General features: G+C 36.9%; 1 protein-coding gene across 2 annotated transcripts in view; it reads left to right on the top strand.

Moving 5' to 3' along the window:
• Positions 1-7,564: 7,564 nt before the first annotated feature.
• Positions 7,565-25,398, top strand: part of frem2a (FRAS1 related extracellular matrix 2a) — a 65,922-nt gene continuing 48,088 nt past the window's right edge. For both annotated transcript variants that reach the window (XR_009650120.1, XM_060896237.1), the window contains exons 1-3: positions 7,565-12,683; positions 14,368-14,457; positions 22,139-22,285. Coding sequence is in view for 1 of the 2 variants with exons in the window: in XM_060896237.1 (XP_060752220.1) it covers positions 7,712-12,683; positions 14,368-14,457; positions 22,139-22,285 (5,209 nt within the window). In the remaining variant the exon portion in view is untranslated. The remainder of the gene's footprint in view (positions 12,684-14,367; positions 14,458-22,138; positions 22,286-25,398) is intronic.

The following is a 25,398-nucleotide window of genomic DNA, read 5'->3' as shown; positions in this document are numbered from 1 at the left end:
AATTCAAGCAGTTTTATAGAAGTAAGAAAGCAAATTTAGAGAGTGGGAACTGCAGGGGCAAAAGACAACATGATGATGGTTTAACTACAGAGCCATGTGGATCTCTAAGCAGTCATTATTTTGTCTGTCTTAACTTTGCAGCAAACTGTTCTTGCGATTACAACCAACACCACTGAAGGTCACAGTGAATTCTCACACTGCCCTCATGCACAAACATATTCAGTAAATTGACTCATTACAAAAAGAAACAATTAATATTAATATTAAACAATTAATAATAATAGTTTCCTCCGGGTACTCCGGTTTCCTCCCCCGGTCCAAAGACATGCATGGTAGGTTGATTGGCATCTCTGGAAAATTGTCCCTAGTGTGTGATTGCCTGAGTGAATGAGTGTGTGTGTGTGTGTGCCCTGCAATGGGTTGGCACTCCATCCAGGGTGTATCCTGCCTTGATGCCCGATGACGCCTGAGATCCCCGTGACCCGAGGTAGTTCAGATAAGCGGTAGAAGATGAATGAATGAATAATTCCTCACTGAAATGTCCTTTTTTATGCTTTTAACACCTCTAAGTTAATATTTTAGAAATATTTTGTTAAATGAGAAAAGATCTGATTAATGGGATGTGGTAGCTCAGTGGTTAAGGTATTCAACTACTGATCGGAAGGTCATTGGTTCGAATCCCAGGTCCACCAAGTTGCCACAGCAGGGCCCCTGAGCAAGCCTCTTAACCCTAAATTGCTCAATAAACTGAAATAAAAAAATGTAAGTCACTCTGGATAAGAGTGTCTGCTAAATGCTGTAGATGTAAATGATTAGACAAAATATAACCGGACTCCTGTACTTTGGATTCATTGCATTTAAGAAATCATAAGAAACCTGTTTCAAGTGCTTTTTTGAGGTTCTTTTAGTAAGATGGTAATAACAATATCAATAACAATCCCTAATGGCTATATACATTTTCTTATTTTTAGCAAATAAGCTAGTATCTTAATAGAATGGAAAATAATGTACAAAGGCACTAATGATAAAATGTTTCTTACAAGACCATTCAGTTTGTTCATGAAAGGATTTTTTCGGCAACCTATGAAATCATACAGTTTTACAGTGTTGTAACTAGTGTCATAATTACAGAGAGCAACCGAAAATGCCAAAGAACAAATAACTGTGTGTGTAACTCAGAAAAAATCCTAACAGATGGCAACTTTATCACACTTTTTTAAACCTGACTTCAGTTAACTATAACTATCTCCATTTGGTGGTTTAGATACATTATTGAAAGTAGAATGTATTGCAATAAAAAGCAGATCATTTCTTTTCTTTTTAGTCATTAAAAAGTCTGATGACCAAAAAATGTATTCTCTTTCTTCGGTTTTATTGTCAAAATTTTCAAACCATTTGTAAGTCATTTCTGCTGTGCCATAAACCATTTTGCCTTATGCCTTTAAAACTACAGTGCATTTGAGTTTGTTTCAAAAATCCTTTACAATATGATGTTGAGGTACTCAACACCCTAGAACTGGGTCACCTTGGTAGTAATTTAAAGTCAGTACTGTATCACACATGTCAAGCCAGTTAAGAAATGTGTAAACTGTATGTTATACGTACACCAACTCAGAATCTTGAAGTGTTACATCAACCCAGCTTTAGGCATGAAAGACAAAAGGCTACATGTGAGTGTGTCAGTAGAGAAAAACAAACCAACTGGGAGTCCAATAGTCAGCTTTACAAGATACAGTCATTTAGGACTGATAGAGATTTAGCTTCTTTCTTTTTTAAAATAAATGAACCCTTTTGTTTGCTCTCTAACAGTCTAGAAAGTAGCTAGAGGTGCGCTGCTTTGTATTTATGTTTTCCAAACTCATTTATATCAGGCAAGCATGAGTCATCTATGGCATCTGCTCATGTGGGGTTCTATATTTATTGCATTGTTTTCGGCTTGTGTGATAACACTCTCCAGCTAATGTTTTTATAAGAATGGAAATCAAAATACAGAGATTAGATATTACAGAGATTACAAATAATAAATATGTACACAACATAAACTACCAGAATTGATAGTTTCGTTCTCTTGCTGTATTCTAGGTATCTGCAGCAAGTGGGTTAACTTGACCAGATCTCAAAGTTAAACACTTTTGCATTTTGGACAGACATGTTAGACAGCGATATCCATCATCATCATTAAAACACCAACTGATGGATTATCCCTCCAGAATTGTTCTAGAATACTGTGAAATCTATTCCAAGGTTCTTTTGGCACTTGAATTGTCTCCTTTCCGTACACAATTTGTGTCATTACTATAAACACATGCCACTTAGTGTACATTATTTCTGACCTAAACCCACTCACTTGAAAGTATGGATGTTTTGTTAATATTTGTTATGGCCAGTATGCCTCACTGCTTTATGCACCACTACCTGAGGATATGTACTGTACAACAAGCTCTGACAGTCATTTCCAAAATAGATCAGCCATATGCACATCTATGAATAAACATTATTAATGCATTTCATATGTTTCTTATCTTCTGTTTTGGTCAAAAGAAAGCATTAAAAAACATAACGTCATTCTTTTGCTGATCTTCCGTAAGCACTTCATCCTGTTCTGGACTCCAGATCCTCTTTAGGGAACACTGAATATGAAGTTGAAAATCATACTGGATGGCATGCCAGTCCACTGCAGGGCACAATGCACAAACATACTCACTTACACCAAAGGGCAGTTTTTCCATCTCTTGGCATACTGAGGGAACTCATGCAGGCATGCTGCACCATTTCCTCACTAAATCCTCTAACCCCTGATTTACTTGGGAAAAAAAGCCTAAAGCAACCTGGATGTGTTTAAGATTTATTTTTCGAATTTATTATAAGCCAGTCTGCTTCACTTCATGCACAGCAAGAGACTGCTAATAACAGCTGTGACCGTCATCTTTTCTAAATATATCAGCAAAACTATCACAATATGAGTAAAAGTATTGTATTGTGTTAAAAAAATCTAATAAAATACACAAAAACTCCAGAGGTTGTTTTACAGAAAGGAGTTAAAACATATATACATGTATCTACAAATACATTTTATAAAATATAAGTTGTACCCATTTCTTATTTACTCTCACACCTGAAGTATTTTCTTCCCGTGGTTTGTCTGTGCCACCAGATGCCTCTTTAATGAGGGCTGGGGGAAGATTTGAGGTTTGTAGGAAAGTTCCCAGCACACAGAGGTGACACAGTGCAGGCTGTGGTCTCTCATTCTCTAATGAGGTAGCTGAAAAACGGAAGGACAAGGAACGTCCCTCCACAAAACCTGACAGCTGGTGCTGTCGCCCTGAAATAACAGAGCAAAACTCAAACACTGGTTTTAACCACAATGAAAGCACAGGCATGTGATCATGCCATAAGTCAAAGTCCTGACTTTTTGACTAACTGTCTGCTATTGTACCCCCAAAATATCAAATGGCAGCACTTGAGATTCATTCCTACTTCATTTAACGACAGATTCATGTGATGTTTTTGTTTCACTGCAACATTTGTCTAGTTGTGGTATGGAGTCCAGCAATGTCTTCTGGTGATTTCCTTAGTTGCCTTTAGGATGATTTATTATTATTATTATTATTATTATTATTATTATTATTATTATTATTATTATTATTATTATGTTACAGTGGTAGACATCACAGCCCACTGTTATCAAATTGACTGTATTTCTAATTGGGTATTTATCATTATTAGCTAGCTTAGCTGGTAACTAGAATGGGTTTAATACAATTCTCAATAACTAAAGAAGAACTAAGTAATATCAACTTATATAATGTTTGCTTTTAGTGGAAGAAGGCTCTATGGCACTAACAATTAGACTGTAGTACATATCTATATAATGACACTAATATCTGAAGAGCTTGATAATGTTCATATAACGTCTGTTCTGAAAGGGTTTGGTGGAGTTTGTTCTAAAGGATGAGTAGTGAAAAGGTTTGAGATACGTTGACTTTCTGCAATACCAGCAGGTGGAGCCAGAAGCTGCTGTGCTTTATTATTTATACATTGTTAAACCTTGGTTTGGTTAAAAAGTTAAGAAATGCTCGTTGAACCAAATTTAAAGTAAGACAGATACTATATATACATATATATATATATATATAAACACACACACAATAATGTGAAAAGGTTTCAGGCAGGTGTGAAAAAAATGCTAAGAATGCTTTCGGAAATATAAATAATGAGTGTTTATTTCTGTCAATTTAAAAAATGCAAAGTGAGCAAACAAAAGAAAAATCTAAATCAAATCAATATTTGGTGTTACTACCTTTTGCCTTCAAACCAGCATGAAGTGAGACAGAAGGATGTGAGAAAGCCTACATCCACAGAAGATCTGTGGTTAGTTCTCCAAGATGTTTGGAACAACCTACCAGCCGAGTTCCTTCAAAAACTGTGTGCAAGTGTACCTAGAAGAATTGCTGCTGTTTTGAAGGCAAAGGGTGGTCACACCAAATATTGATTTGATTTAGATTTCTCTTTTGTTCATTCACTGCATTTTGTTCATTTATGAAAATAAATGTTTAACACTTCCATTTTTTCACACCTGCCTAAAACTTTTGTACAGTACTGTATAATATATATATATATATATATTATAATATAATATATTATAGACAATATATATATATATATATATATATATATATATATATATATATATATATATATATATATATATATATATATATATATATATATATATATATGTATGTATATATATATATTAGTCGTATGCAAAAGTTTAAGAACCCCTGACAATTTCCATGATTTTCATTTATAAATATTTGGGTGTTTGGATCAGCAATTTCATTTTGCTCTATCAAATAACTGAAGGACACAGTAATACTTCAGTAGTGAAATGAGGTTTATTGGATTAACAGAAAATGCGCAATATGCATCAAAACAAAATTAGACAGAAGCATATATTTGGCCACCCCAACAGAAAAATCACATCAATATTTAGTAGAGCCTCCTTTAGCAGAAATAACAGCCTCTAGAAGCTTCCTATAGCCTGTAAGGAGTGTCTGAATTCTGGATGAATGTATTTTGGACAATTCCTCCTTACAAAAACATCTCCAGTTCAGTTAGGTTTGATGGTTGCCAAGCATGGACAGCCCACAGATGTTCAATGATATTCAGGTCTGGGGACTGGGATGGCCATTCCAGAACATTGTACTTGTTCCTCTGCATAAATGCCCGAGGAGATTTTGAGCAGTGTTTTGGGTTGTTGTCTTGTTGAAATATCCAGCCCCGGCGTAACTTTGTGACGGATTCCTCAACATTATTCTCAAGAATCTGCTGATATTGAGTGGAATCCATGCGACCCTCAACTTTAACCAGATTCCCAGTACCGGCACTAGCCACACAGCCCCACAGTATGATAGAACCTCCACCAAATTTTACTGGGGGCAGCAAGTGCTTCTTGGAATGCTGTGTTCTTTTGCCCCTTGTTATGACCAAATAACTCAATCTTTGTTTCATCACTCCATAGCACCTTGAAATGAAAACTCACTCACTCACTCTCTACCGCTTATCCGAACTACCTCAGGTCACGGGGAGCCTGTGCCTATCTCAGGCGTCATCGGGCATCAAGGCAGGATACACACTGCATGGAGTGCCAACCCATCGCAGGGCACACACACACACTCATTCACTCACGCAATGTCTTTGGACCGAGGGAGGAAACCGGAGTACCCGGAGGAAACCCCCGAGGCACGGGGAGAACATGCAAACTCCACACACACAAGGCAGAGGCGGGAATCGAACCCCCAACCCTGGAGGTGTGAGGCGAACGTGCTAACCACTAAGCCACCATGCCCCCCTTCCAAAATGAAGCTGGCTTTTCTAAATGTGCACGTACATCAAGCGACTCCGTTTGTGGCGTGTGTGCAGAAAAGGCTTCTTTCGCATCACTCTCCCATACAGATTCACCTTGTGCAAAGTACACTGAATTGTTGAACAGTGCACAGTGACACCGTCTGCAGCAAGTTGATGTTGTTGGTCTTTGGAGGTGGTCTGTGGGCTGTTTTTGACCGTTCTCACCATCCTTCGCCTTTTCCTCTCCAATATTTTACATGGCCTGCCACTTCTGGCCTTAACAAGAACTGTGCCTGTGGTCTTCCATTTCCTCACTATGTTCCTCAAGGTGGACACTGACAGCTTATATCTCTGAGATAACTTTTTGTAGCCTTCCCCTAAACCATAATGTTGAACAAGCTTTGTTTTCAGGTCATTTGAGATTTGTTTTGAAGCCTCCATGTTGCTACTCTTCAGAGGAGAGTCAAAGAGAACAACAACTTGCAATTGGCCTTAAATACCTTTTCTCATGATTGGATGCACCTGTCTATGAAGTTCAAGGATTAATGAGCTCATCAAACCAATTGTGTGTCCCAATTAATCAGCACTACGTAGTTACAGGTATTCAAATCAACAAAATGGCAAGAGTGTCCAAATTTATGCACCTGTCTTATTTTGTTTTGATGCATATTGCACATTTTCTGTTAATCCAATAAACCTCAAAATTTGAAATTGCTGATCCAAACACCCAAATATTTATAAATGAAAATCATGGAAATTGTCAGTGGTTCCTAAATTTTTGCATACGACTGTATATCTAGAAATATATACACATGTATTCATATATATATATATATATATGAATACATGTGTATATATTTCTAGATATACAGTCGTATGCAAAAATTTAGGAACCACTGACAATTTCCATGATTTTCATTTATAAATATTTGGGTGTTTGGATCAGCAATTTCAAATTTTATATATATATGAATATATATATATATATATATATATATATATATATATATATATATATATATATATATATATATATATATATTCATATATATATAATATATGGATTGTAGATACACTATTGTAAATGTGACACTATATATATATATATATATATATATATATATATATATATATATATATATGTGTGTGTGTGTGTATATATATATATATATATATACACACATATATATATATATATATATATATATATATATATATATATATATATATATATATTTATATATATGAGCAATATGTTTGTTTTAACGTGGCACATTTTTAATAGTGTATCTACACTAAATATATATGAATACATGTGTATATATATTACTGATAGGTTCGATTCGCATCTGTACATTTTAATGAAAGACGTGGAACAAACAATCTAGTCCAATATTCCCAGCTATGTTCCGAAAGTACACTTTAGTGTTTACCTGCTCTAACACAGCCACTTCAACTCAGCAACAAATGTTCATTAGCTGGATAGTTGGATTAGGTGTATTAGAAGCAGAAAGAAGGTGATGCTGGATCAGGGATGGGAATGAGACGAACAGATCGTAAACAAGTTGGTGGGCGTGTCCTCCCTGTTCCCCCTTGTCAGTCACATAGGCATATCCAATAGAATTGGTCAATGGGCGTGTCGTGCCTACTCACGCTTCTCATACATTCAGTCGAACCAAGTTAAAACTCAGTGCGCGCGCCAGTGGCGTGAGAATGTCGCGCTCTCGGGCTTTTCCAAACTTTTCCTGAGCCGTTTTCTTTCCAAACGTGGATTTTATGAGAGGAGTTCAGTGGGTTGAAGCGTGAGGTCCTTTTCGAATAATTCAGGCGCATCTCCTGTGAGTGGTCACAGGCTGCAAAAATGCTGGAAGTCTTTCTGTGGTTTATTGTCATGCCCTCAGTGGCAGGTAGTTATGGACGCCACGGACTGTCTTACGCGCACAGAGCAGCGCTCTCAGAGGACTCGATACTTGTAGCGAACAACAGGATACGTGTTCCCTTCGGCAGGTCTGTTTTTATTGATCCCATTAATGATCTGGTGATTGAAGTGCAGCCTGGAGACAAGTGCAGCTTAATAGTGTTGGATAATGATCCGCTGTCCCAAAGACCTGGGCATCTTTCTCCCAAAAGGTTCCCGTGTGAATTCGGACCTAATGATGTGAAATACTCGCATTTGGGCTCCAGGAGCCCTGCTGAAGATAGAGTCAGACTGCAACTCAGGTACGACACCCAAACTGATACCGTCATCATACCGTTCATGCTGGAGATACAGGTCCTTTTCACCCAGTTGGAGATAGTTACTAAAAATATGCCTCTCACTGTAGATAAACTCAATGGCATTAGCAATTCAATTGACAGAAGAATACTGGAATTTACATATGATAGAAACTCTGAGCAATGTGAGGTCACATCCTTGGCTGCTAGCAGTGCACTTCCTAGATATGGTGAACTCGCGGATAACAGTAAGAAGTTAGAGAAAATGATGGACTGTGATGCTTTTCTCCTAGCAGATATTCGCTACAGGCATACTTCTATACACGAGTCCCCGAACAGAGACTATGTTCCAATGGTTGTGGAGCTGAGAAACAAAGAAAATAATTTACTGACACAAGAGTTTTTTCGTATCATGATACGTGTGAGAGAAGGACTGCAAAACAGTCCTCCCAAACCTAGCTTTGTGGCTATGATGATGATGGAAATCGATCAGTTTGTCATGACTGCTTTAACTTCGGACATGTTGGCTGCAGAGGACACGGAATCTGATCCTGATGATCTTATCTTTAACATCACCACCCCCTTCTCTTTTGAAGAAGGTTATATTGTAAGTACCGATGATAGAAATTTACCAATTACATCTTTTTATCAGCGAGATATAAAGGATCTGAAGATAGCATACAAGCCCCCATCTACAGACTCGGACACAGAGAGAATATTTCAGATTGAGTTTGAAGTTTTAGACACAGATGGTGGAGTTTCTGAACCTTTTGCTTTTATGATTGTGATTAAGCCCATGAACACACTTGCACCAGTGGTGACTAAAAACTCAGGGCAGCTGCTGTATGAGGGTCAGTCCAGACCTCTGTTCACTCAGAACAATTTAGAAATCAGTGATGAAGATAACCTGGATAGTGTCAGAATAACTGTTGTAAATGGTCTCCGTCATGGTGATCTCACCATTCTTGGCTCCAGCACAAATTATTTCACACCAGCTGATCTGCAAGTTGGTATTGTTGTCTACCAGCATGATGGCAGTGACACATACAGTGATAACATCATTTTCAGAATGACAGATGGCAAGAATGAGGTGGAGTTTTTGTTCCCGATTACAATTGTTCCAACGGATGACGAACCCCCCATTATAAATGCCAATACAGGATTGGTGGTATTTAAAAACCAAATGATTCCCATTTCACCTCTAATGCTTAGTGCAGCAGATATTGACTCGGAAGATTCCACTATTAAGTTCACTATTGAACCTCCACACTCAACTATTGGGGAAGTACTGCTAAGGCAATCTGAGGCTCCAAAAGATCCATCCTCATGGAAATTCAATACAGAAGATGGGTTATATGAGAAAACTGTGACAGAGTGGCTACAGAAAGACATTACAGATGGGAAACTTTTCTACAAACACACAGGTCCCCACATCACTGAAACAGTCACGGATCAGTTAATCTTTAAAGCTCAGGATGATGCTGATCCTCCAAATCAATCAGATGAGAACACATTCTTCATTAGGATTCTCCCTATTGATGATGTTCCACCTGTACTTTTTCCTGGCACATCTTTACAGATGACAGTCCATGAGTATCAAATGACTAGTTTTAACAAGAATGTCCTTCATTACACTGATTTAGATTCTGATGACAGAGATCTGAAATACACAGTAACCCAGCCACCAACTGACACAGACGAAGGTCATCCAGTCAGATTTGGTTCAATAGTTTTAACAGAGCACCATGGCACTGAGGTAAGAGAATTCACTCAAGCACAAGTGAATCATCATAAGATTTCCTACAGTCCACCAGACATCGAGCTTGGCATCACAGCCCACGTCGCACAGTTCCATTTCATAGTTGAAGACACTGCTGGAAACAGTGTAAAAGGAGTTTTCACCATATTGGTGCAACCTGTTAATAACAAACCTCCAGAGATTACTAACACTGGTTTCACAGTCTTTGAGCGAGGTATGCATATACTAACAAGTGCTGAGCTTGATGTTACTGACCTTGATACAGAGAGTAAACAGATTTCCTTTACTTTAAGTCAGAGTCCACAACATGGTCAGGTCCATCTTAGCTTTACTGATTTAATTAAAGGAAATACTTTTAGACTATCAGATATTTCAGAGGGCAGGATTTCTTATGTCCACAATGGGGATGAGACGACCAGCGATGCTCTTAAACTAGATGTCAGTGATGGTGTCCATATTGTACCAATTTCAGTAAGAATAGTAGTGAGACCAATTGATGATGAAATGCCAACTTTGACTCTCTCAGAAGGTACTCTTGGCTCTCACCTGTCTGTGTTGGAAAATGGTGCTACTGAAATCACAGTCAATGTAATCCAGGGGAAAGACGAAGACACAGATGACCTCAGGTTGACTTTTATTGTTGAGGATGCCCCTGCATATGGGGCGATTCTGGTGAATGGAATACCTTCCAACATGTTCACCCAAGCTGATATAATCAACGGTTTGGTGACATATTCACATACAAGTGGCGAGATTGGGCTTTCTTCAAAACAGGATAATTTTAACTTAACCCTCAATGACATGTCTGATGAGTGGGCTTTTGGAGGAAATAAAATCACTGGAGTATCCGTTCATGTTACTATTCTCCCAGTGGATAACCAGGCCCCTGTGGTAACAGTGGTTCCTATGTTTAACGTTACAGAGGGAGACAAAAACATAATTGGAGGCCACCACATTATTGTTCAAGACACAGACACACTCACTGAAGAAATCTTGTGTACTATCATTGTCCAGCCAAATTCAGGTTATATAGAGAACATCTCTCCAGCACCAGGCTCTGAGAAGTCCAGGTCTGGCACAGCTATTAGTGCTTTCAGTATTAGAGATATCAGTGATGGTCATATCCGCTATGTCCAAAGCATACATAAAGGAGTTGAACCAGTAGAGGATAGATTCACATTCAGATGCTCTGATGGTGTTAACTTCTCAGGAAGACTTGTTTTCCCAATTGTAATTATCCCAACCAATGATGAGAAGCCAGAAATATTTATGAGAGAGTTTGTAGTGATGGAGGGCATGAACATCATCATTGACATGCCCATCCTGAATGGAGTTGATGCTGATATTCCAGTTGAAGATTTGACTTTTATAATTTCACAACCACCCAAACATGGTTTTATTCTTGACCAGCTGATCACTGGCTCTCTCCCAGTTACTAACTTTACCTTAGAGCAAATCAAGGAAGCTTCTAGCATTATTTATGAACATGATGATTCTGAGAGCACAGAAGACAAATTTAATGTTATTCTCACGGATGGAAAACATAAAGTAGAAAGTACTGTTATGATTATAATTATTGCTGTTGATGATGAGACTCCAAGATTGGCCATCAATGATGGTTTGGAAATTGAAATTGGAGAGACAAAAGAAATAAATAATAAGATTCTGAAGGCAACTGATTTAGACTCTGAAGATAGGACACTTGCATTTATAATTCGGCATGGTCCTGGTCAGGGAACTCTACAGAGGAAAACAGAACACGGGTCTTTGAAGAACATCACAGTTGGGATGAACTTTACACAGATGGATCTGGACCTGGGTCTTGTTTTTTATACCCACAATGGGCAGGAAGGTATTCGTGACCTTATAAAATTTGATGTTACAGACGGTAGTAATCCACTAATTGACAGATATTTCTACATCACTGTGAGCAACATCGACAGGGTATTTCCTGAAGTTATTAGCAAAGGGGTATCTCTGAAAGAAGGAGGAAGTGTGATGCTTACCACTGATTTACTAAGTACAAGTGATCTCAACAGCCCAGATGAAAACCTGGTCTTCACTATCACCAGAGCTCCTGTGAGGGGACATCTGGAAAGCACTGATACTCCTGGAATGCCCATTGTGTCTTTCACTCAACTTCAGCTGGCTGGAAGTAAAATCTACTACATCCACACTTCAGATGATGAAATCAAGATGGACAGTTTTGAGTTTGAGGTCACTGATGGATATAACCCTGTTTTCCGCACCTTCCGTGTATCGATAGTTGACGTTGACAACAAAAAACCTGTGTTGACAGTACGTGAGCTCCAGGTATTAGAAGGTCAGTCTAAACTTATCACACCATTTGAGTTGACTGTAGAGGATCAGGATACAGCAGAGCAATTTCTGAAGTTCACTGTCACTCAGTTGCCTATCCATGGTAAACTGCTCTTCAACAACAGCCATGCAATTACCTCCTTCACAAAGCAAGACCTGAATGAAAACTTAATCAGTTACAAACATGATGGCACAGAGTCCTATCAGGACAGCTTTTCTTTCACTGTCACTGATGGAACACACACTGATTTCTATGTATTTCCTGACACAGTGTTTGAAACTCACAGGCCTCAAGTGATGAAAATCATTATTTCATCGATAGACAACGGCATACCACAAATTGTGGTGAACAAAGGTGTTCAAACGTTGAAAGTCTTGCCAACGGGCCACCTAGGCTATCATATCACCAGAAAAGTGTTAAAGGCAGAAGACCGAGACAGCAGCTCAGAGACCCTGGTTTTTCACATCACCACCCAACCAGAGCATGGCTACCTGATCAACCTTCAGAAAGGGAATGAGTCCATTAAAAGATTTACTCAAGGTAAAGTGACATTTACAATATGTTATTGCCCTGCTTGCATTTATTTGTCTCATCATATTTGTGAAAAAAAGACGTGTACATTATATAAATTAGTGTTTGTTTGTAAATTATGTAAATCAGTGTTAGTACAATCACATTTTCATATAATTGATGATCTTTTGCAAGTTTAGTTCTTATTTTGTAAACCCTTATAGGCAAATGCCTTAATGAAAATGGAACATTAACCTTTAACCATTAACCACACTGAAGTGTCTGTGTTTCAGCCTTAGGCTTAAGTGCTTGATGCGACAATTGGAGCATTTACTTATGTTAATAATTAATTATGCATACTTTCCCTTAGAACATCTCTACATGCAGTTTAGAGCATTGACAGGAGATCTGAGTTTTTTTTGTTTTTTTTAGGCTATCAATCAAATAAATGGACAAAAAAAAGAGAAACCATTAACTGTTTGAAATATGCTGTCCACAAGGAGCATTACACATTAAGTTCTTCCAGAAAATGATCATTATGTAACATCAGTACAGACACACTTCAGATAGTTAACCATTTTCATTGCTGCACATATTCTCGACAAGCTCCATGGGGATGATTTTACTTATTAAAAATAGATTTGGATGAAGATATAACTTTGTACACGTGCATTAACTTCGCTTTTTATGTTTGTTGTGCAAAAATCGACTGACAAAGTACTTTCATAATTCACATAAAGATTTCTACAATTCTACTTTTTACTCAACTTGTTGCTTGTAATATTGTTTCTAATAAATTTTGTTAAACTGAAAAAGAATGCCAAACAGAAGCATTCCACTAGTGCACTCAGATTTTTGGACCCCACAGTATATATCTAATGTGGCCAAACTATTGACTGCTGGCATAAATCCGCTGAATGTGAAATCATTACAAATTACGAATAAAACTGCTCCATTATTCCACTGAAGAATAACCAAATACTTATAAGCATGATTGTGATAGTGTGACACTACTGTGGGAGCATTTCTCATGGGAAAAAGACTTGGCAAACAGTCACGTCATAGCAAACATTAAAGCAGAAGGGACAGAGGCTTTTCTTTTTTTTACAGAGCCCTCAACGCTTGGCCTAACATGGCACTGTCACAGCCTTAGAGACATAAAAATAAATATTTGATGATAAGAGGCCATACTATTGCAATGAGAGCAGACACATTACTTACAATATCAATTGAAGCTGACAGTGTGCATAAGAAATCATATCGTTACGATTTTATGAAGCTTCTTGCTCTGGTATCAATAATGCAGGCCATGGGGCATGGCATCGGGTTGGACATGGAGATGTTGCTGGTATGCAATCCCAGGTATTTCCCTTCCCCAGTATTTTATTCATGCTTATGAAGGTCACTAGCTTAATTTGAGAGATGGAGTGAAACAGATGTCAAAGAAATGGGACCTGGAATCCTGTCTTTTTAAAGTTTGTGGACTCGTCTGTCATTAGAAGTTCAAAGAAGGATCAACCTAACTGTCTTTCCATCTTAACAGTGTGACTACCCTTTTTACTGTTTCTTAATGCACTTATTTCATTATCTATGTATGGTAATAGACAGGAAGTTAAACCTGAAGTGATTTACTATGCTAAGCTTCTTTTAATAGTAGAGTGCATTAAAAATTTTGGTCTGTAACTAACCTGTTAATTTTTGTTTGTTTTCTCAGCGGACATTGATGAGCTGAATATCTGCTACGTGTTGAAACATAAGAACAATGCCACCAGTGACAGCTTTATCTTCTATGTTGAAGATAATGGTAAGTTTGCTACATGCTTAAAATAAATTTAATTTCCTTTTTTTTTTTTTTATTCAAGTTTTTAATGAAACCTGAGAGAAACATAACCAATCTAATACATCTAAATTTACATTAGACCTAATCATACATAATTTGTTAACTCTTTTGTTGTATTAGCTACATGGTTTGAGCAAAGCACTTCTCTTCAGGACCAAATAGTCGTGAACTTTCTTGTACGTGAGATTTTCATGCAAACAGATGACAACAAACAAGACTGTTCATATTGGGCCCTGCGCTCATAATTTAACTATTTGAATTATCTGCTTCCTCTCTAAATGAGAACAAACAAATCAGAAAGCCTAATTGGGCTTTATTGAAGGTGGCTTTTCTCCCTCTAGCAAGACCAATATTAGCCTTTTGTCTGAGTCACAAAGTCAGACAGTCGGGCTAGCTTGTTAGAATGACCCTCTCTACAAAAGAACATTTGATATTTAAGACCAGAGGCAAGATAGTAAATAATTATAGCTTAGGTGTGGGAGAAAAGACTGTTTTCCTGCCTAGGGTGACAATTACCCTGCATACAGTATTACAGGGTACCTTTAAGTGGGAACTGCTAGATAAACACATACTTTTGGTATTCAAAACCAGGTGGCTTCAACATTGTGTATTTTCCTATAAATGTACTGTACTGTCACTGTAATTTTACTTATGCTGACAGATTTTCTCATGGTTGTGAGAATGGGGTGAAATTGTCTCTAATTCTCTTATAGGTTTTTTCTTATTTTTATTTTATTCTACAAGTAGTCATTTATGAAAGACACTGTGGAAACTGCTTAAAAGTTGCTGGACATTATTGGTTATTTAGCTGTTATCTTTTTTACTTTATTAGCTTTACAGAGAGATTTGTCTTCCCCATTAATCCCAGCCTGTCGTGAATTATTCCATGTCTGTGTCTTTCCACTGAGAGAGACCTCTCAGGGAGGGGAAAAAAGACTGGTTTAACTTTTGGTATGTGCTGAGGCTACATACCACTCCATCGTGACCCATGGGTTGTTATGAGGTTCGTTTCTCTGAACGTTCAAAGATTGTCTCAGTTCGGCAGGGCCGAGGGGATTTCTTTTGACAGAAGGCCCCTGACTGAATGGAAAGTTTCGCAGCTTTTTATTTCAAAGCATTGAACCAGTACAAAAAGGCATTGGCTTATACAGATTCATTCTACTAGTGTCATACAGTGCTTTCAGAGAGATGCCCTTCTTCAGACATCATGCTGTAATCTGCAGCGCAGACACTACAAACACGTAGTATTGTCCCATGTTGAGTTACCAAGCTAATTAGAGGGCTTTAAAGATTTTCTGCTGCTTTACAGCAGTGTGGCCTGGTTGTCCTGGGAAATGTATTCTGGACTCTGAAGCTGATTTCACAACCAATTTAACAGCCAAAGTAAATTTGAGTGACATTCAAATCGCGTACTAGAGACTCAAGTGTGCAGATTTACACATAACACTTACGCTCTAATAAAATTCCCATTGCTAGGATATGCTAGGATAGTTGTTCATAATGTTCAAGCCAGATAATCCTTTTTTAATTGGTAAAAACCCACATTTTGTCTCTCAGACTTTCAGATCTATAGATGTTTTTAGAATTATATAAGAAAGCATATATTAGTATAATATATTATAAAAGTCTTTTATAGGTCAGTGGCTGTTTTTTAATAGATACTAATAAACCTGTATTAAAGGGTTTTAGTAGATTTTTAAATATGCATATTGCTGATTTAATGCTCTTGTAGCAAGAGTGCTTCCAGGCTTGTGCCAAACTATTGTAATTAATTATTCAGTAAGATTTTTGTTGTTTACATATTTTATATACGTCCACACTATTCATCTTGATTCTGCTTTTACCTTTCATACCCTAGTAAATGTTTAATCTTAATATGGAAATCTAGATTTTAGAAAGTAATCTTTCTTTAAGGCCTTTGATGCACATGGAAAAATACCAGCAGTGATTTCTAGTGCCATAGGCATTTTAAACATTCATTTGTGCCATTTAGAAGCAGGCAATGACTTCAGGTTAAGTGATTTATGAATAATTAGAGTTCCATATGGGTTTTGGAGGACTGAGTTTTTGGAGGTTTTGGTGTGAATGGGTGTTTTCTAATGCTTTCGAACTCTGAGACAACCTTAGTGAAATGTTTATTATCAAGGACAGTCATAAAAAGCATTTCACTACATGTCATACTGTGTATGATTGTGTATGTGATCAATAACATTTTTATTTTGAACCTTGTTAAATAAAGAGAGAATAATAATGTAATGTCTGAAATCACAGCTTAATATTGCATGGCATTTGGTGCTAATGCTTTATTGGTATGATTTATAGTAATATGAGCGTTTCAATTTAGCTTAAGACTAAAAAACCCAGATCTGCCTAAAATGTTTAAATCCTATCTGTGTCTTTCAGCATTACAGTAAACTTTCAACAGTCCTGAAATTATAGATAGTGATCTTCACTGTCTGTCTATTCCATTGTCTCTGTCTCTAATAAGGAAAAGACAATGATCTCCATTTGATTTCACATGTAGTCATAGCTGAAGTTTGGTTTTTCCTTCCAATTTCCAGAGAATGTCACTAACATACTTTACAAAGCAGTTTGGTGTTTCTTTAGAGGTTAAATTTGATTTGACAGTCTATTGGATGTTATCTGTTGACTCTTATGCATTAGACTGAGATCAAATGATATATTTTATTTGGGTAATGTTTTTTTTATAGCTTATAGTAATATAGCTTATAGTAAAACCCTCAGTAAAATCTTTAATGTAGATGGACAGGGATGTGCTCTAATAGCATTACTGTATGACATTTCTTCAGGGTGATGCTCATAGGTCTTCCTACATGACACATACACAAGCCTTCCATATCAACCTATACAAACCCACATAAACATCACGAAATTAACTTTCATAAGCCTGGATGTCAAATGAAGAGAATCTTTAGTCTGGTGACAGATATTTGGTGGCGCAAGGTTGCCTTATAACACTTTCCAGGTTGACTTGCATTAGAAGACAAAAAGTCTACTTCTGGTACTCTTATGTTGAAGTCACTTAATGTTTCTCCCTTCAGCCAATCCTTTCTTTCTTAATGCTTTGGCCCGTCCATTACTTTGTTGAAGGTTGATCTTGGTTTGAGAACTTTTGTGACTCATCTCTGTACTGCTTTATGAATTCATACCCAGCTTCTTACTGCTCATGAGTGGATTGCATCTTGTGGTATATCCTCTATATTTCTGCAAACTTCAACTTCAAATGTTGGATTGTGATACCTTCACCCCTGCCCTGTGGAGGCTGTTGGTGATTCATCATTTGGTGGTGTCATCAGCTGTTTTTCTTGGCAGACCAGTTCAATGTCTGTTGCTCAGTACACCAGTGGCTTCTGTCTTTTTCAGGACATTCCAAATTATTGTACCGGCTATGCCCAGTGTGTGCAGTGCCTCTGATTGATTACCCCTCTTTTCTTAGCATCAAAAATGGCTTGCTTTTTTTTTACCCCATAGATAGCTCTCTGAACTTTGGCTTCTCTTTTATAACAACAAATGCACTGATGAATGCAAATGAAACTAAAAGCTAAAAGAGTACAAGAATAAACGCTCAGAGTTATTTATTGTTTAAACTAGCAAACTAAAAGGACACACCTGGGTAAGAAGAAACTCTCAGTAACCCAGTACTTTTGCTCGCCTAAAAATTGGGTGGTCTGATACAATATATGCTATGTTCTATGTTGTTTAACACACCTACATATAAATGCCAAGAACTGAATGCATGAAATTAAATGAAATTCTAAAAACTCTCATTTCATATTTATATTTTTTTTTGGAACTCAAGCTCAATTACCTTCAGTCTAAGTTACCCTTAAGTATGTGAATAAAACAGAGCTGTCTTTCCTTTTTTAGAATATTATTTCTAAGATGTAGAGTTCAGCCAGCACTTGCACGTCTTTATCTTATTCCCCCACAACCCAAATTTGCATTTTGCCAACTGATTAAGTGCTCGGAATCCAGCACACAGAGGACAGGAATATGTCTTTTGCTCCATATTTAACAATTACAAATAGCTCCATTAGCTACCTTGCGTTTCTCTATGCCTTAAACCTACACATCAGATAGACTCCTGGAATGGTAGAAACTTCAGACGGTTCATTTAAGTCAGTATGCAAAAGGGGGACCATTAGCAGAGTGCACAAATTCATGTGGAAGTAGTGGAAATTACATACTGTACATGTGATGATGCATAAAAAACGGTGTGTTTAATTAGCATCTTTGAGAATATTCATTTGTATGTAAATGTTATGCATCAGGTAGACATTGCTGAGAAGGACTGTACATATAAATAAAAAGAAATGTGAACTATATAAAACATAAGTATGTAAAATATGCCTTACATAAGAATGAAATGATAATTTTGTGACAATCTTCAATGCCTTTGTTCTAGCTGTAACTGGTCTAGGGCATGTTTTACATTAGAAAAGATGCTCATGGGTGTTTGCATGACTCATTTTTGTTCACAGTAAACACTTTCGGGAAAAAAAGGAAATTCAAATACTGTGAATGGTCATAGTTGTACAGTATATGCTATATTGTGGAAATTTTTTAGCAAGCACAGTAATCTATAATAACATACTTGGCATGACAGGTATATCTATATTTTATTTTCTATATATTACCACAACAAAGTACGCTAAGCCCTGATTTATTAAAATACAGATATAATGAACACTCCTTTGTCAGTGCAATGGACTAAAGGATGGGAGCATTGCATGTGATTTGCAAAGAATAATTGCCTTAATTAAATAACATGCAAAGCAGCAGGAGGAAACAATATGGAAAGAATAAACCTTACTCTTGGAAGATAACTGATATCACAGTATCACAGTGGTCTTAGTATAAAAACTGACTAAAGGCAATGAGACAAAGAACACATTTTTTCTCAAAAATAATTATATGAATAAATGATTACAAGCGATCAGATATGAATGCACATTATAAAAGGCTGTGTAAAAATGCTGTTGGCATCAGAGGTGCAAATGTGGTGAATATCTAATAAGCCATCGTTACCATAGTGATAATAAGCAATCTTATTGGGAAACCTTTCAATTATTTTTTAAGGAGGGAGGGTATAAATATAATATGGTATAATTTTGTTTTCAACCGCCAGAAACGGGCCATTAAAAAATAGAAAAAGATGGTTTCTATGTATATGTGTATGTATGTGTGCACATGCTCAAAGTGACTTTAAGGTTGTAAATAACATTGCAGGTGCAAAATTAACTGAATTTCTTTGACATTGCCCTGTGTTTACCACCTTTTATATAGAAATACTCCAAAGAACATATTCAGTAAGAAAAATACTGATTAGATGTGGGGTGTTTTGCTCAATTATAGTAAATCAGCATGTGTGGTTTGCATGTTCTGTTATTTAGTTTGCTAATGTTTTAGTAAGGGTATAAGAGTGCTAACAAAGATAAAACTTCAGGTTTATAGTTTAAGATATAACCTATAGATTCATATTATTTTTATAGTATTTAGTGGATGCACTTATCAAGAGCAGCTTACATTTAAACTCCTGAGCAGTTGAAGGTTAAGGGCTTTGCACATTGGTCCTACTGTAGCAGCCTTGCAGTGCTGGGATTTCTTATGTAAATTACAGTCATTAAGAGCTATATTCTGTTAGTATGCTGAAATGGTTTTTAAATGGTTCCAATTTATCCTGAAGCAAGTACAGAACATATATAGGGCCGTATTCAGAGCTGAGTTAATCACACAGTGAGGATTTAAAGCTGAAATTGCGCACATCGTGATGTCAGACGTAACTCTTAGCTTTATTCAGCTTTCAAAAGTCAGTGTAAGAGCAAGAGCATGTGATTATGCACACTTCTGTACTTGCTGAATGATCATCTGTGAAAAGTATTGCATTCATTGCCAAATGTCTGACAGTTTAAGGATGGAATGAGGGCGTGTCATTAATATATATTATAATATAATTAAACCAAACGTGCTGTGATTAATATGATCATTACAATTAGTACTATTCATGCCGCAATATACTAGCAACATAATAGACTCATATTAATGTTTTTTTTTCAATGCTTGCCATCTTCTTATACATTAATCATTATTTATTGCTTTTGATTCTTTATTCTTTATATTAAGTCAGCTTCAGAGTAATTTCCATAATCTGAATAAGACTAATATAAAATTGATTTACAGATGTGGGTATTGTCTCTGTACAAGTTTAACTTTCCCTGCATAAAAACGGATGAACTTTTGAACTTAAGTTGCAAACTCTGAATAAACTCTAGTATAAACATTATCCTTAAGGGAGTTGTTTGTTGGTGAGTTCAGTGATGCTGGAGAAATTTAGACATATGGAGATATTTGATGTCTGCGAGGAGGCTTGTAACAACATTTCGGACAAGGCCTGAGAGTGTTAAAATCCCAGCCGGCAGCCAGGCAGCTTCGCAAATCATCATGCACAGGCTAGACATGGTGGCTTTTCATTATATGCAAAATTGAAGGCTTGCATGAAACAGAGGGCTAAAGTGAAATAGAAATGTTTTACATGCATGAGGAATCTGCAGGACAGGAGCTTATCTTGACCCACATATGGCTGCTTGGTACATGACATGAATCAATGTGTGGTGACTGTGATCATTCTAGTCTTGCATAATTGAGAGAGAGAGAGAGAGAGAGAGAGAGAGAGAAGGTTATACAAAAGTGCTCATATCATATCATGGGTAAGCCTTTACTACTGGGCGCCTGGGTCTAATAACATTATTTATAAATTTGATTAGGATAGGAATCTCTAGGTACGTTCCATGAACATTACATCTGATTTGCATTAGTTTAATTTGGATTTAGTGCACTATGATGTGATTATAAAATGATTACATCCATTATGAAAACACCAGGCTTAATGTGCCCAAAGTTTGTTTTGCATCTGAAATGTTTAGTGCTATTAACATTTTTTAATTGAAGTAAGTGTGTGTGTGCGTGCGTTTTTCCCAAATCCGTAACTGCACTTAAGCAATACAGGGGCATGCATTAATTGATTTCTACTAATCTTCTATTCATTATTATTTAAATAATGATTGTATAAATAATATACTGAAAAACATATTAATACAATTTTAGTGGATTATTATTGTCTACTGACAATAGTATTATGAGCCGATATAACTTAAGTAAAAGTAAACATAATAAGAAAATACATTAAACCTTGTATTTATACAGTAGCATTGTCTTTTTAAGGGAACAAATGTGCAATACAGGGGAAAAACATGATATAAGGTATAAAAAGATGAGTACGTAATATAATTGTATTGTGGTTTCCTGAATCATCTTGAGGCCTTTAGGAATATAGATTCTTTTTCAAAACAGATTCAAACATTGTTTAATGAAACCCATAAATTTTAGTCATATCTCATTCCTGATAATTGCAGTGTAGTAATCCATGTTTTTTTTTCTTATTAACCCAAACTTAACAAAATTTACTAAATATTTCTAATGGTATTAAAGATGTAAAGCGTAATCTCTGTTATGATGCAACAACTTTGCAATACTAAGATATTGCAGACCACATTAAGCTGAACCATGTGAACAAATAATAAAAGTGATGATAATGATCTGAGGTGGAATGTTTGTCTCTGTTTAGGAGGGAATAAGCTGAAGGAGCAGCACTTCCGTCTGGACTGGTGCTGGATCTCTCTACAGAAACAGAGCTACGTGGTGGACGAGCAGGTCGGAATCCTGGAGGTTGTGCTCAGACGCAGAGGATACCTAGGGGAAACTTCTTTTGTTGGTGAGTCTGTTGTAGATATACTGTCCTGTCTAGAAGTGCTGGAACGGCAAGGGCAATTCTATAGGTTTCGCGACACAGTGAAGATATTTTGGTTTGATATCAAAAGATGAAGAAGGATTTCAGCTTTCTCTTGCTGATATTTACATCTAGATAGACTCACAACATGGCACCTTTTTTCAGCCATTATTTTTAAAATATTGAAAAATGGGACTGGCATATGTTTTATGTTGTTGATTGTTTAAACAATTAATAGTACTGTCTATTTGCGCTTTATTTTGCCCTTGATTTAAACCATGAAGACTGCATTTTTTGCTTAAAACGATAAACCCGAATGAAGACCAGAGAGCTGTCTATGGGAGAAACACAAGCCATTTTGAAGCTGAAAAAATCAGTCAGAGCCTTTGGACAAGCCTTGGGCATAGTTAATACAACAAGATGGATTGTCCTGAAACAACCAGTCATTAAACAGAATAGACAAGGACAACAGTTAATGATAGAAACAAGTGAAAGCTGTGAAGAGAAATACTAAGAAAAAGACTAAACAGTCACAGGGGTGACGGTATCACAACCTAACATTTGAAGAAGACTTTGAGAGAAGAAATATAGAGGCCATACCACAAGATGTAAACCACTCATCAGCAGTGAGAACCGGAAGTCCAGGCTGAAATTCACAAAGAAATACATTGATGAGCCACAAAGGTTGTACAATTAAGATCAACTTTTAACGAAATGATAGAAAGTATGGAGAAAGAAAGGAACACAACATCAGAAGGATTCAGACATTTTTACCCATACCGTATATTCAGTTTCTTGTTCAGTCACCTGTCAGTTTGAGACTGGACTACTGCATCTCTCTGCTGACAGGTTGACCTTTTGAATTCAATTCATACTCCAAAAATTATCCAAAATGCAGCTGCATTTCTTGGTTTAAACCTGCTTATGTTCTCCAACACCACTCCAGTGCTGCGCTCCCTCCACTGGCTTCCGGTGGCTGCATGCATCAGATTCAAAACACTGATGCTTGCATACAAAGCAAAAAACAGACCAGCTCCCTCTTACCTCAAAGCTCTTATCACTCCTCACACAGGCCCACGCTTCCACAGATCTTCTAGCACTGTTCGACTGGACCGACTGAACATCTCTCAGGGTACACAAGGTAGATGTACGTCAAAACTCTTCTCTGTTTCGGCTCCTAGGTGGTAAAATAAACTTCTCCAAGATGTTCAAACAGCTGAGTCACTGACTGTCTTCAAACAATGGCAGTTGGTGAAGACCTACCTCTTCCTGAAATACTTAAAGTAGTGCTTACTTATTTTTTCCTGTTTGTTTATTGAACTAAATACTATATTTCCTCCCAACAGAGTTTTTAGACTGATGGTTTCCTTAGTCTAACTTCCTTAGTCTGTCCTAGCAAACCAGTATTGATGTATTCATTGATGGAGACATTTGTACATCACTCTGGAAAAGGGTGTTTACCAGAAATTGCGGAAATGTTAATGTGCTCACAATCCAAACCATACAATCTCCGTGGTCAAGCACGGTGGACATCGCGTGATAGTTTGGGCTTGCAAGGCTACTTCTGGAACAGACTCTTTTATTGATGCTGAAACTCATAATGTTAGTAGCAGAATGAATTCAGAATTCTACAGAAACATTTTGTCTGCCAATTTACAGAGAAATACATCCAATTTTCATCAGACATTAAACCAATTGTGAAGCATTTTACCTTTTAAAGAGAAGACTGGATGGAGAAACCCTCAAAACAAACAACAACTGAAAGAACTTGTGGTTAAGAAGAATATATTTATCTATTAATCTCAACCCAATGTTTGTTACCTGGCTATTTATTCTGTTCTTTTCTTACTCACTTGGATTGCAGCAAGTAGCCTGAGTCATTACATCAGGCACCTTGTTTATTTTTTAACCATTTTTTGTTATTAGGTTTTGCTTTTAATTAAATGCACTACCCTGAGTTTTTCCATAAGCCCAAATGAAAGGTGATGCAGATGCTGCAGTCTCTAGACCCTGGCACATGGATTTCAGTCATTAGCTTCGAATAATCTTCTGCACTGAAGTGAGACTGAATTCATGGTGTGAGTTGTTATTGCGGCAGCTTATCAATGGTGGTTTTTATCCAGTGTATGAGATTTTTTTCTTCAGTCTTAGAGGCTGAGATGAAAGCTTGTTGTATCTGCATGCACTCAGAATTACTGTGTGTGTGTGTGTGTGTGTGTGTGTCAGCGAGAGATAAAGAGACTGTATAAAACAAAGATTAAAAAAAAGCAAGCTAACAATAAACAGAGTATAAGAAAAGACAATGAATAAAACAAAAACAGGGAAAGAGAAAAGGAAAAAGTTCTCAGACTAATGAGATTTTTAAAAAAAAGAAAACGATGTTTCTCTCTCACTTTATGGAGTCGGAGACTAATTTAGCTTTTTGCATTCTCGCTTTAATCGATAAGCTTATAATAAAATAAACAGCTCAGTCAGGCATTCAGCATATACAACCTTCATTTTCTGCCACTCAAAAACAGATGTTTATCTGGCTCTCTACCAGGAAGTGTTTTGTTTTGTTACACTATACGGCCAAATGTATGTGGACATTTACACCGGATCTTCCCCAAACTGTTGCCAAAACAGTTAGTAGCACAGAATTGTCTAGAGTGCATTTCTGTACAGTGGCATTATGATTTCACTTCACTGTGACTAAGCGCCTAAAAGTGTTTCAGCATGAACATGCTCCTGTTTATAAAGTGAAGTTCATAAAGATTTGGGTTGCAAAGGTTGTGGAAGAACTCAAGTGGTCTGCACAGAACCCTGCCTTCAACTCAACTGAAAACATTTCAAATGACTTTTCAGTCTAGTGAAAAGCCTTCCCATAGTGGAGGTTGTTAGAACAGTAAAAGGGGTTTAAATCTGGAATGTGATGCACAACATTGCACTTGCAGTTGTGCGGCTATTCTGATTGTACACGGTGAAAAATTGCAGTGCGGTTCTATGAAATGTAATCAAATTATTAGATCAGAACTAACCGTTGTGTAAAAAGCACATTGATTCTTCATTCAGCAGTTGATGGGTAAGAGCCATGCGCAGGAGTACCAGCTTGGCAATTC

Source organism: Tachysurus vachellii, chromosome 20 (genome assembly GCF_030014155.1).
Source record: "Tachysurus vachellii isolate PV-2020 chromosome 20, HZAU_Pvac_v1, whole genome shotgun sequence".
Classification (NCBI taxonomy): domain Eukaryota; kingdom Metazoa; phylum Chordata; class Actinopteri; order Siluriformes; family Bagridae; genus Tachysurus; species Tachysurus vachellii.
The sequence above is the reverse complement of the archived record's forward strand: the minus strand, read 5'-3'. Positions and strand labels throughout refer to the sequence as shown.